The 13,971-nt window shown below is 36.3% G+C and overlaps 1 protein-coding gene across 9 annotated transcripts in view; it reads left to right on the top strand.

The window, feature by feature from the left end:
• The window catches only part of SPICE1 (spindle and centriole associated protein 1), a 176,532-nt gene that overhangs the window by 140,047 nt on the left and 22,514 nt on the right, over nucleotides 1-13,971 (top strand). For all 9 annotated transcript variants that reach the window (XM_082394674.1, XM_082394675.1, XM_082394676.1 and 6 more), the window contains 3 exons: nucleotides 6,591-6,733; nucleotides 6,945-7,082; nucleotides 7,434-7,699. In XM_082394674.1, the coding sequence (XP_082250800.1) occupies nucleotides 6,591-6,733; nucleotides 6,945-7,082; nucleotides 7,434-7,699 (547 nt within the window). The remainder of the gene's footprint in view (nucleotides 1-6,590; nucleotides 6,734-6,944; nucleotides 7,083-7,433; nucleotides 7,700-13,971) is intronic.

Raw genomic sequence — 13,971 nt, 5'->3', positions numbered from 1 at the left:
CAATTTTTCCTTTCCCAACACAGTTGGACCTTTCCTATATTATATATTATATATATATATACGCCTTTTCCTATATATATTATATATATATTCAGTTCTCCCTCTCTTTTTTTTTGGTCTGCAAAGTTTTCTTGGATTATAGTTTTAAATATTAGTTCTAAATCACTGTTTTCTTTTTCTTTTTCAGAGATTCCTTTTATATACACAAAAGATTTTTCCTGTTTTCCACTTCAAGCACTTTCTCTTTAACCCTTTGTATTCTTCTTAATCTTATTTTTATTCTTTTTGTTGTTTTTCTGTAATTCTTTAATGTTGCTTATTAAATGTTTATTTAACAGTTCTCCAATGGACACATTGTAATTTAATCTTTATTTCTGACATAGTTTTTCTTTTTCTTTGATTTCTTTCCTCAGTTTAATCAGTTCTTATTTTATTCCTTCCTGTTCTTTGTCCATTTCTGGTCTTAGTTTTAGAATTTCTGATTCAAGAAATGCTTTTTAAAGTATATTTAATTCTGTTTAAAGTATTGTGTTATAGTTTTCTTTTTTTTTGCATGTTGGGGGCAGGAATTCTCATTAGCTGAAATATTTCAATTTCAGTTTTCTGTTTTGATATACTGCCTTTGTTATACTGTACATTTTGTGGAGAGGGTTGGGAGTTTTGGGTGATTCTTCTCTCACTTATGGTGAGGCACAGCTTATTTAAAGCCTTTTTTCTTTAAAAAAAAAAGTGTTGGTGGGTTAAAGTTGGCTTGTCCTCCAATATCGTGGTTCTTTTTTGTCTTGAAGGACTTTTGCATCTTTTCTCCTTTAGCACTCAGCCTCTAAAGGGTACCTCTCCCTTCCTGTTCACTCTCTTCTCCTTAAGAAGTGATGCCTTCCCAAGACTACCACCTTGGGTTCTACAAACTTCTTGGTGGTGTTATGATTGCCCAGGTTTTTGTTTTTTTGTTTTTTGTTTTAAGTATTTGCATACTTAGAGTGGACTTTTTCTTTCTAGAGGTGATTTTTATCACCATTAGGCTCTCAGCTTTCCTTTTCTCTGTGCAGTCATTTTGAACTGCCCCCATTCTTTGCAAAGGCTTCCTACAGGAGCTCAAGAAATATCTTTGCTGGAATTTGATGCTTATTTTTCTACTTACAGGTAGTTTGAAGTTAGTAGTATTCTCTGTCTTCCAATAATATAGAAGGTATGGGTTATACGCTGTTTTATTTGCTTTTCTTGTTTCACTGTATAGTTTTTTGGAGGATGTGTAGAGTAATTCAAATTTAGCTGGTCACCATTTTGTTAGGAATACCTGGAAATATGTATCGTCTTTTAAGTACTTTTTCTTTCAGAGCCTAATATAACTAATCTTGTACAGAATTACTTTTATCCTTTACACTTGAATCAAATAATTTTTTTCATTTGGTAGGTTAAGTTTAGTTTTATCTCATTAGTTGTTTGAAAAGGCAATTTCCAACTTATGAATACCTTAGGTCTCAAAATGTTACTTATTGACTGCTGGGCATGAGGTATTAGAAGATGCATTAGACTTGGAATCTGGGGACTAAGCCTGTGATTACTTACTAATTAGATAATCTGTGGGTCTTTATTTCCTCACTTGTAAAATATGAGGGGGGTGGAACATATGATTTTTAAGGTGCCTTCTGGTTTGAAAATTTCTGTGAATTCTGTGAGTTCTTGTGAGCACTGAATTGATTTCTCATAGCAATAATATTATACATGGTAAATATGTTCCTGACCCAATCCTCAAAAGCCTCTACTGAGTCATTGCTGTTTTTTTGGGGTCAGTACATTCCAAGTGAGGAAACAGTGATTGCAAGCATTTCTCTCACTTTAACTGTTATCAATACCTACTTCCTCTGTAGATCTTTGTGTATAGGCTGGGGAGAGGGAAAGGTGATGTTAGAGCATCCATAGGAAAAAAGGGAGAAAGAATTGAGAGGAATAAACCCCTAGTAGCAAAAACTGAATGACAAGGAAAAAAGCTCTTTCCAGTAGGCTTGGGTAGCTTCCTTTGGATGTGGTTTGTATGTTAGGAATATAAATTAGAGATGCTGATATTCCTAAGTTGTCTATGAAATAAAGTCATTAAAATACTGTTGTGATTGATGCTGCCATAAAATAGAATTGGTGCTCATAAGTGGTCATCAATGGAAATGGAAGGAGCTTGGATGTGAATCAATGCCCAAAGTAAATAAGTAAAATTGAGTTCTAGATCTAAAGGAGAATATTGTCTTCAGATGGAAGTAAATACTTTAAAGTAATTTCTTTTTCTTCCCATCATATTTCAAAAATATTGGGTTGGCCAAAAAGTTCACTCGGGTTTTTCCATAACATCTTAATCCAAACAAACTTTTTGGCCAACCCAATAATACCTATAAAGTATTTTAAGTTTCTAAACTGAAAGTTGCCAAATTCAAGGTAGTATGTTAGTTTCCTGGAGTTGCTATAACAAATTATTACAAACTTGGTGGCTTAAAACAATAGAAATTTATTTTCTCACACTTCTGGAGGCCAGAAATCTGAAATCAGTTTCACTAGACCAAAATCAAGGTGTTGATAGGGCCACACTCCCTCCAGAGGCTCTAGAAGAAAATCTGTTCCTTTCCTCTTCCAGCTTTTGATGGCTTTTGGTCTTCCTTGGCTTGTGGCTACATCACTTCAGTCTCTGCCTCTGTCTTCACATCACCTCCTGTGTGTGTGTGTGTGTGAGAGAGAAAATCTACCTCTGTCTCTCTTTTATAAGAATATACATGATTGCATTTAGGGCCCACAGAGGATAACCTCACCATCTCAAGATCTTTCACTTAATCACATCTGCAAAGACCCATTTTTGGCCACTTTCAGGTTCCAGGGATGAGAGCATGGACATATCTTCAGGGACCATAATTTAGCTACACAGTCCACCCACTGGCCCACATGCAAAATTTACATTCACCCCATTCCAATATCCCCCAATGTCTCAGCATCAACTCAAGTTCAAAATCTCATCTAAACATAAACTCAAACTGAATCTCATCATCTAAGTCAGGAATGGGTATAACTCTGGATATGATACACCCTGGGCCAATACTCTTCTCCATCTGTGGTCCTGTGAAACTAGAAAACAAGTTATCTGCTTTTAAAATACAATGATGGAACAGACATAGGATAATAATTATAGACATCCCCATTTGAAAAAGGAGAAAATCAAAGGAAGAAATGGGTCACCAGTCCCAACCCAGCAGGGCAAATTTTATTAGGTTTCAAGGCCTGGTAATAATCCTCTGTGGCTTGACACTTCACCCTTTGGGTCCATGGTTCAATTCTCTGTGCTTGTGGCTCTGGCCTTGGACTCTGTGTCTGTGGATCTAGTCTCTATACCTGCAGCCCTGGCTTTGAAATCATTATTCCTTTTTTCTGAAGCCCATCTTTTCCCCTGAGTAATTTTATCAGCCTGTTTACTATCTGGAGAATTTTAGGAGTTTGACACCCTTCCTTCATTTTGTCCTATCTCTGTCCCTTTCAGTAACAGCTTGTAGTATTTCTGATGGTATAACATTGTCAAAAGATCTTATGGGTCTCCTGTGTATGTCATGGGAAAGCATGCCTTTAGATGAGAACTCCTCTATTGATCTTTCCTGGATAATCCCGTCTTTGTTGTTGGCTTCTGCTGAGATCATTGAGGAGATCCAGGAGTCACATGCCTCATCTCTTTAGAAGTAGCAAAAAATTATCCAGCCGTACACTTGTCCTTCTCTCCAGAGCCTGCTTTCCTAACAGTGACTCCTAATTTGAGCATCTTTTGCAATCTGAAGAGTGAGAATTTCTCAAATCAAGTCCTGGTTCCCTTTTGCTTAACAGTTCTTCTCTCAATTTATGTCTTTCCTCTTGCATTTCACTGTAAGCAGCAAGAAGAAAGCAGGCTGCACATTCAGTACTTTCCTTGTAAACTTTGACAGCTAAATATCCAGTTTCATTGCTTACAAATTCTGCTTCCCACACAACTCAGCTAAGTTTTCTGCCACTTTATGGTAAGGTTTGCCTTTTTCCCAGTTTCCAATAACATGTTCCTCATTTCCTTCTGAATCCTTACCAGAAGCTCCTTTAATATTCATATTTCTACCAACATTCTATTTATGATGACATGTTATTTTCTATGATAATATAGGCTTTCTCTACCATGCTCCTCACTTCCTCTTGAGGCCTCACTGGAAGAGTCCTTAACATTCATTTTTTTTTTTTTAATTTTTATTTATTTATTTATTTTTGGCTGCGTTGGGTCTTAGTTTCTGTGCGAGGGCTTTCTCTAGTTGCGGCGAGCGGGGGCCACTCTTCATTGTGGTGCATGGGCCTCTCACTATCGTGGCCTCTCTTGTTGCGGAGCACAGGCTCCAGATGCGCAGGCTCAGTAGTTGTGGCTCACAGGCCCAGTTGCTCCACGGCATGTGGGATCTTCCCAGACCAGGGCTCGAACCCGTGTCCCCTGCGTTGGCAGGCAGATTCTCAACCACTGCACCACCAGGGAAGCCCAACATTCATATTTTTATCAATAGTCTTTTTAAGGCAATCAGGCTTTTTCTATCATTCACCTAAAAATAATTCCAGCCTTTACCCATTATCCAATTCCAAAGCTACTTTCACATTTTTAGGTATTTGTTACATAAGCACCCCATATCCAAGTACCAAATTCTGTATTAATTTTCTGGGGCTGTGTTAACAAATTTCTACAAACTTGGTGGCTTCAAGCAACAGAAATTTATTCTCTCACAGTTCTAGAGCCCAGAAATCCTTAATCAGTTTCACTAGACTGAAATGAAGGTGTTGGTATTGCCACATTCCCTCTGGATACTCTAGGTTATAATCCACGCCTTGCCTCTTCCAGCTTCTGGTGGCTGATGGTGTGTTTTTGGCTTGTGTCCACATCACTCCAGCCTCTGCCTCCACCTTCACATCACCTTCTCCACTTGTGTGTGTCAAAACCTCCCTCTGCTTCCCTCTTAAGGATGCATATTATTGCATTCAGGGCCCACTTGGATAGTCCAGGATCATCTCCCTATTTCAAGACCCTTAACTTAATCACATCTGCAAAGTCCCTTTTTAGTCAGATAAGGTAACATTCACAAGTTCCAGGGATTAGGTTATGGGTATCTTTTGGAGGGCCATTCTTAAGCCTACCGTAGATAGTATTGTCTTATTTTGTTGTTGTTATTTGATATAACCTAATTCTTAAAAGTATAAACATTAGAGACGGTAATGGGAGTTCAGACTGGTTTGGATTTTCCCAACTTGTACAGAAATCTTATTATGACACTTTTCTTAGGACTTATCCTGAAGGTTGGACTTAGACCTAACTAACACTGTCTTACAGAGGAGTCTTTCTGATGCTTTGATAACTAGCCATAATGTGGATGGACCACATTACAGCCTTTTGTTAACTAAACTTTATAGCAACTAGTGTTCAATGTGCTGTCCACAGGTTGCTTGAAAGCAACTCCTCTAGGTGGAGGTTTGTAGAGCCACTAAATAAGATTTCCCCTTTCCTCTGTCATTGTTGTTGTTATTTTCCCATAACAGTTTTATTGATTTATAGTTCACATACCATACACTCTACCTATTTAAAACATAATATTCAAAGATCTTTAGATTTTTAGTATATTCATTGAATTGTGCAACCTACAGTCAATTTCAGAACATTTTCATTACCCTCAAAGAAGCCCCATACTCTTTAATAGTCAGATGCCATTTTCTCCCAAACCTTTCAGCCCAATCTAATTTGTTAGATGAATCTGGGTTTTTTTGTTTTTGTTTTTGTTTTAAATCTCTGTAGATTTGCCTATTTGGACATTTCCTCTATATAGAATCATGCAGTATGTGATATTTTGTGTCTGGGGTCAGTCACATGTTTTCAAGGTTTATCCATATTGTAACATGTTAGCACTTCATTCTTTTTATGGCTGAATAGTATTCTTTTGTGTGGATAGAGCACATTTTACTTATCCATTCATCAGCTGGTGGACATTTGGGTTGTTTCCACTTTTAGACCCTCTGCCTCTTTTAAATATTAGTCTAGTTGGGGAATAGACAAAGAAATCAGACAACTGGAGATTGAAAAATCAGCTTTATCAGTGATAAAGATGATTACAGCAAAAGGCTTATCTCTCTCACCCCCTACACTGTAGCTCTTCTTCTCATTCCCTCTCCCCGCCTCCCTGAAACCCAGGGGTAGAGTCTGCTCCAGTCACTTTACTTCAGTGTTGAGCCGAGACTGTGCTCTGAGGACAAGCTCCTTCATAGAAACCATGTACTTTCTCTAGAGGAAGAGAGAGGAGGACGTAACCTATAGCACAAAACTTCAGAAAGGGCAAATTGCTCCTGGTTTAGGAGCCAACATAGCTAGGAAACTGGGAGGGAGATGGAATGATTCCTTCTAACACCAAGAAGAATGGCATTTTAGATTTTTATCTTATAAGTTAAAGCAAAACATATTTCTCTTTGATTATGAATTATTAAAAGTTTCTTCAAATCAAACATGTAAACAGTTGAACAAGTTAAATGATAGTACTTATTAATTCTAATATAGCTTGTTGTCCCATAATTTATAGGTTTCTCCACCAAATAAAGGAAGATAATTCCGAGTTAATTAATAAACTACGGACTGATATTCAGCAGAAAGTAGCAACACAATCACAAATAACAACCTCTTCAGGAACTCCATCATCTCCTTCTCCATCAGGAGAACAAAAAGGTTTGGTTCCTGACTGTATTAGTTCTCCCAGAGTAGTAGCTTACTTTATTATGTTCTTTCTTAAGCACAGTAATCTTTTAAAGGAATGTTACTTGAGTTTTGACTCTCTTAGCCTGGTTGAGTAAATACTCATTGACCTGTCAATTGACATGCTTAAAATTTTGTTGTTGTTGTTCACTTGAGATACTTTTGGAAAAATTCTGCCTTTTAGCTGCTCTGAATGCTACCAATGCTGTTAAGAGAATCCATACGAGGCTTCAACTGGAAGAATCTACTGAGACTCTAGACTCAAGCTCTGTAGTGAGACAAGTGCTGAACTCAAGGAAGCAAAAACAGCTGCTAAATAAAGGTTCAGTCTCTTAATTGACAAAGTGGGTTATTAAACATGTAACTTGACACAGCTATCTTAGTTTCTTAGTGCATGTCTTTTCCCTTAAACTCATCCAGTTGGATTCTACTAAGTAAGAGTTTGTTGAATGGTAGCCAGGCAATGCCTCCTTTTATTCCATGTAACTCTAGAAGGATGGTTCTCATCCATTCATTATAGATAGTGTAAATCTGGTTCAAACAGTATAGATTCTTTATGAGAAAATGATGATAACTTCGATAAAAACCTTTTATAAATTGTGAACAACAGTCAGACGTTTTTCTAGTGTAATTTTTCCCGGTCTTAACATAGAATGACTTCTGTCATTATCAGTGAAAAGAAAACCAGATTCGCGTGCTCCTTCCAAACAGAAGAATAGCGTGTTATCAGCCAGCACAGCCTCCACACACTTACCGAATAGCAGTAACCCCAGCCTAGATGTCCTCAAGCACATGATACACGAAGTGGAGCATGAAATGGAAGAATATGAGCGGTGGACAGGACGCGAGGTCCGGGGGCTCCAGAACAGTCAGGGTCTCACCGGCTTCACCCTGTCGCTCGTGAGCTCCCTCTGCCGCCTGGTTCGCTACCTTAAAGAGGTGAGGTTATTAGAGTCTTCTCTTCTGCCAGACTAATGGCAGAAATGGGTAGGTTTTTCCCCTCTGCACTTGAATTATTGCAATCTCCAAATAAAGTATAGTCAAATTTGAATAGCTTTGTTCAAAATACCTCAGCTTTAGATTATCTGTAGTAAAGGTTTATCCTCTTAATTTTCCCCTACATCCTGATACAGATATATCAGATAAGTGATGTTGATTTTAATATGAGCTTTAGTAAAATATGATTAGTTAGGTAAATCTGCTGTAAATAAAATTATATCTTGTGCTAATACTTAATATTACTGTTTGGCAGTTACAGATTAATTAGAACTACTAAACATGTCCTCATTCTACTGCCTTTCTCTGCTTGCTATTCCCACTTCAGTTCAGTTTGGAGAGTGGTATGCCTGTAATCTGTAGACACAGATTAGGAAAATTCTTCATATTATTTGTATCACTGGTAACTTGGGCTTTGCTTTGGTGTCTGAAGTGGGAGACATTTTATTGTTGTAAAAATAATTTATAAGACAAGCAAGAATTGTATCTTTAATTCATTTGTGAATAATAATCAGTCCTCAGAATGCTGTGGGATTAGAAATGGTTATGTATTATACCTTTTTAAAAAACCTATCTAAACTGTTATTTATTTTTTATATATTTAAATTTGTTAAGCAAATATGACCAAAAACTGTTTAAGGAAATTTTATCATTTAAAAAAAGTTGATTCACCACCCTAATTTACATGTATCAGTTTCTCTGGAGATGTCTTCCTAAATTTGCTTTTTAAAAAATTAATTAATTAAAATGTTTACTTCTGTTTTTTATATATATGTTTTTATTTTTTATGTTGGAGTATATTTGATTTACAATGTTATGTTAGTTTCAGGTGTACAGAAAAGTGATTTAGTTATACATATACATATGTCTATTCTTTTTCAGAGTCTTTTCCCATATAGTTTATTACAGAGTGTTGAGTAGAGTTCCCTGTGCTATACAGTAGGCCCTTGTTGATTATCTATTTTATATATAGTAGTGTGTACATGTTAATCCCAACCTCCTAATTTATCCCTATCCCCCCCCGCCAACCTTTCTCCTTTGGTAACCATAGTTTGTTTTCTAAGTCTGCTAGTCTGTTTCTGTTTTGTAAATAAGTTCATTTGTATTTTTAGATTCCACTATAAGTGCTATCATATGATATTTGTCTTTCTCTGTCTGACTTACTTCACTTAGTATGATAATCTCTAGGTCCATCCATGTTGCTGCAAATGACATTAGTTCATTCTTTTTTTATGGCTGAGTAATAATCCATTGTATATATATACCACATCTTCTTTATCCATTTATCTGTCGATGAACATTTAGGTTGCTTCCACGTCCTGGCTATTGTAAATAGTGCTGCAGTGAACATTGGGTTGCATGTATCTTTTCGAAGTATGGTTTTCTCTGGATATATGCCCAGGAATGGGCTTGCTGGATCATCTGGTGGCTCTATTTTTAGTTTTTTAAAGAACCTCCATACTGTTCTCTGTAGTGGCCATACCAAATTACATTCCCACCAACAGTGTAGGAGGGTTCACTTTTCTCCACACCCTTTACAGTATTTATTGTTTGTAGACTTTTTGATGATGGCCGTTCTGATAAGTGTGAGGTGATACCTCATTATAGTTTTGATTTACATTTCTCTAATAATTAGCGATGTTGAGCATCTTGTGCTTTTTGGCCATCTGTATGTCTTCTTTGGAGAAATGTCTATTTAGGTCTTCTGCCCATTTTCTGATTGGGTTGTTTGTTTTGTTGATATTGACCTGCATGAGCTGTTTATATAATACATTTTGGAGATTAATCCCTTGTTGGTCACATCATTTGCAAATATTTTCTCCCATTCAGAGGGTTGTCTTTTTGTTTTGCTTATGGTTTTCTTTGCTGTGCAAAAGCTTTTAAATTTAATTAGATCCCATTTGTTTGTTTTTATTTTCATCACTCTAGGAGATGGATCCAAAGAGATATTGCTGGGATTTATGTCAAATACTGTTCTGCCTATGTTTTCCTCTAAGAGTTTTATAGTATCCGGTCTTACATTTAGGTCTCTAATCGATTTTGAATTTATTTTTGTGTATGCTGTTAGAGAATGTTCTAATTTCATTCTTTTACATGTAGCTGTCCAGTTTTCCCAGCACCACTTATTGAAGAGACTGTCTTTTCTCCACTGTATAATCTTGCTTCCTTTGTCATAGATCGATTGACCATGGGTGTGTGGGTATATTTCTGGGCTTTCTATCCTGTTCCATTGATCTATAAGTCTATCTTTGTGCCAGTACCATACTGTTTTGATTACTGTAGCTTTATAATATAGTCTGAAGTCAGGGAGCCTGATTTCTCAAGCTCCATTTTTCTTTGTCAAGATTGCTTTAGCTATTCAGGGTCTTTTGTGTTTCCATGCAAACTTTAAGATTTTTTTGTTCTAGATCTGCAAAAAATGCCATTGGTAATTTGATAGGGATTGCACTGAATCGGTAGATTACCTTGGGTAGTGTAGTCATTTTGACAATATTGATTCTTCCAACCCAAGAACATGGTATATCTTTTCATCTGTTTGTGTCATCTTCGATTTCTTTCATCAGCATCTTATAGTTTTAGGAGTACAGGTCTTTTGCTTAGGTAGGTTTATTACTAGGTATTTTATTCTTTTTGATATGATAGTAAATGGGATTGTTTCCTTAATTTCTCTTGCTGATTTTTTGTTGTTAGTGTATAGAAGTGCAACAGATTTCTGTGTATTAATTTTGTATTCTGCAACTTTACTGAATTCATTGATTGCTCTAGTAGTTTTCTGGTAGCATCTTTAGGATTTTTTTATGGGCCATGCGAAGAACCATAAATATTACTTACTCTGCAGGCAAAGGGAAATCCTTGACCTGTCCTCAACAAAGGAATGACACAATAGATTAACATACTGAACCTACCCAGGTTCTGCATGGCGGACTCATTGTAGGAGAGCAGAGCTCCACTATTCTTTCCCCACATCATTGCAAGGAATAATGGTTCTGCTTTCTCTGAGAAAAAGCAAGGAGTGAAAAATACCTCCACCTTCATTAGGTCCAGAAGCTCCACCTGGGGAAGAACTTTTCACTAAATGTAATCACTGATTTCCACTGGACTGCTGATGAGATCTTTGTTAAGTGAAACATATTTCCTCAATTCTTACACCTGAACATATCTCCTCTCCCTATTATTTTACCTAGAAGCAATAACAGTGTCCAAAGATATGCAGTTCTAGCAGGAGTGATAGTGCACACGTTCTCAAGCAGGACACCTTTTGGAGTGATTCAGAAATTACAGCCACAGGTCTGTAACAAAGAGAAATGGATATGGCAGCTCTCTGAAAACAATAATGCATCATGCAAGTAAACATTATTACCAGGAGTTGGATACCAAATATGTGTAAACTAGGACAAGCACCTGCACTAAACTTCTGCTTCTCATCACTTGGCCCATTGAGTCTCTATGTGTAAGCAAGTATCAGAAAAAGATGTTTGGCGCTGCCATGACAATAAATCTATCAAAGTTGGAAGCATTGAACTCTGTGAATTATTTCCCAAAATACAAACCTCAAGCTGGAAAGAGTTGTATTCACCTGAGGCATTTCCGTGAAAATAAATTAAATATTACATAAAAGAGACAATGGACATAATCAGTGTCCAGATTGATATAGGATTTTTAGTGACTTTCAGAAGACACTTATGATATGCAAAATTGCATTCTCTTCTTGTTTGTAATTATTATACTGAAATGTATTGAACAAACCCTTTGATGTAAATATTGAAGCAGCTATTTGCTTTTTAACACAGTAGTGCAAGGTCATTTCTCCAAAGTGGGGGGAAAATTAAAACTACATGAGAGAGTAGCTCTGGAATGTCACACTGATGTTAAGGTTACTATTCAGATTAAAATATCAGTTTCAATGACTATGGAAAAAATTGAAAAGCATTTTTCCCATTTAAACTCATCAGACAGATAATACCAAGGTAGGGACATGATTTTCCCCTCGGCTCTGGTTAGTCTCGTATGTAGAAAATGTGTGGATAATTTTTCAAGCTTATCAGGGCCTATAGACATACTGACTACATTGTTCTGCAGGGCACAGATCCTACTGGCTTGAAGAGATACTGCAGAAGCCTATCAGCTTGATGAATGTACCTCTCATGTTTTTGTTTGCTGGTTGAGTACATAGATCAAAAAGGTGGCATGTCTTTTTTTTTTTAACATCTTTATTGGAGTATAATTGCTTTACAATGGTGTGTTAGTTTCTGCTGTATAACAAAGTGAATCAGCTATATGTATACATATATCCCTATATCTCCTCTCTCTTGCATCTCCCTCCCGCCCTCCCTATCCCACCCCTCTAGTTGGACACAAAGCACCGATCTGATCTCCCTGTGCTATGTGGCTGCTTCCCACTAGCTATCTATTTTACATTTGGTAGTGTATATATGTCCATGCCACTCTCTTGTGTTTGTGGTTTTTACAGTTTTTTTCTCGTAGTTGATTTCTAATCTCATAGTGTTGTGGTTAGAAAAGATGCTTGATATGTTTTCCGTTTTCTTAGATTATTGAGGCTTTCTTTATGACCCACTGTGTGATCTATCCTGAAGCATGTTCTGTGTGTACTTGAGAAGAATGTGTATTCTGCTTCTTTCAGGTGGAGTGTTCTATAAATATCAGTTAAGTACATTTGGTATAATGTGTAATTTAAGGCCTGTGTTTCCTCATTGACTTTCTGTCTGGATGATCTGTCCACTGATGTAAGTGGAGTGTTAAAGTCCCCCACTCTTATTGTGTTTCTGTAGATTTCTCCTTTTATGGCTGTTAGCATTTGCCTTATATACTGAGGTTCTCCTATGCTGGGTGCATGTATATTTACAATTGTTATATCTTCTTCTTGGATTGATCCCTTGATCATTATGTAGTGTCCTTCTTTGTCTCTGGTAACAGTCTTTATTTTAAAGTCTATTTTGTCTGATATGAATATTGCTACTCCAGCTTTGTTTTAATTTCCATTTGCGTGGAATATCTTTCAGTCTGTATGTGTCCCTAGGTCTGAAGTGGGTCTGTTGTAGACAGTATATATATGGGTCTTGTTTCTGTATCCATTCAGCCAGTCTGTGTCTTTTGGTTGGAGCCTTTAATCCATTTACATTTAAGATAATTACCAATATGTATTTTCTTATAGCCATTTTGTTAATTATTTTGGGATTGTTTTCATAGGTCTTTTTTCTTCCCTTCCTCTTTTGTTCTCTTTTCTTGTGATTTGATTATCTTTAATGTTGTATTTGGATTCCTTTTCCTTTTTTGTCTGTATATCTATTGTAGATTTTTGGTTTGTGGTTATCATGAGGTTTTGATATAGCAGTCTATATATATACAAGATTGTTTTAAGTTGCTGGTCTCTTAATTTCAAATGCATTTCCAATATCCTGCATTTGTACTGTCCTCACGATTGTTGATTTTGATATCATATTTGTGTATGGATGATTTCCTACCTTTACTGTATGTTTGCCTTTACCAGTTAATTTTCCCATTTGCAATTTTCTCATTTCTTGTCATGGACTTTTCTTTTGCCCCTAGAGAAGTTCCTTTAGCATTTGTTGTAAAGCTGGTTTGATGGTGCTGAATTCTCTTAACTTTTGCTTGTCTGTAAACCTTTTGATTTCTCCATCGAATTGGAATGAGAGCCTTGCTGGGTAGAGTATTCTTGGTTTTTCCCTTTTATCACTTTAAATATATCTTGCCACTCCCTTCTGGCCTCAGAGTTTCTGCTGAAAAATCAGCTGATAACCTTATGAGGATTCCCTTGTATGTTATTTGTTGCTTTTCCCTTGTTGCTTTTAATATTTTCTCTGTCTTTAATTTTTGTCAATTTGATTAACAACTTATTGACCAGAGATGTATTAATACATCTTTTGTTACTTGAATGTTATTGACCAGAGACGTATCAGTACGTTTTTAGAAAGTGATACAATTAATATCACTGTGTGAAGTTGTTAGGGCTTAAAATTGATCAAGGGTTCATTATACAACTTGTGATTGTCATTATCATTCACGTTTTGCTCCATTAGGTTTTTATTCCAACCTTGTGTAAATTATAACGCAAGTTTATTATCGTAAAATCTTCAAAAATTATGCATCATGAAATTTTGAGTGAAGAAGAATTTTTCGGTTAATTTTATGCAGATACTTTCTCTGATTGTCCTAATGACATATATACTAGTGTC

Source organism: Balaenoptera borealis (genome assembly GCF_965194805.1).
Source record: "Balaenoptera borealis genome assembly, chromosome: 5".
Lineage (NCBI taxonomy): Eukaryota > Metazoa > Chordata > Mammalia > Artiodactyla > Balaenopteridae > Balaenoptera > Balaenoptera borealis.
This window is presented reverse-complemented; position numbering and strand designations above follow the sequence as displayed.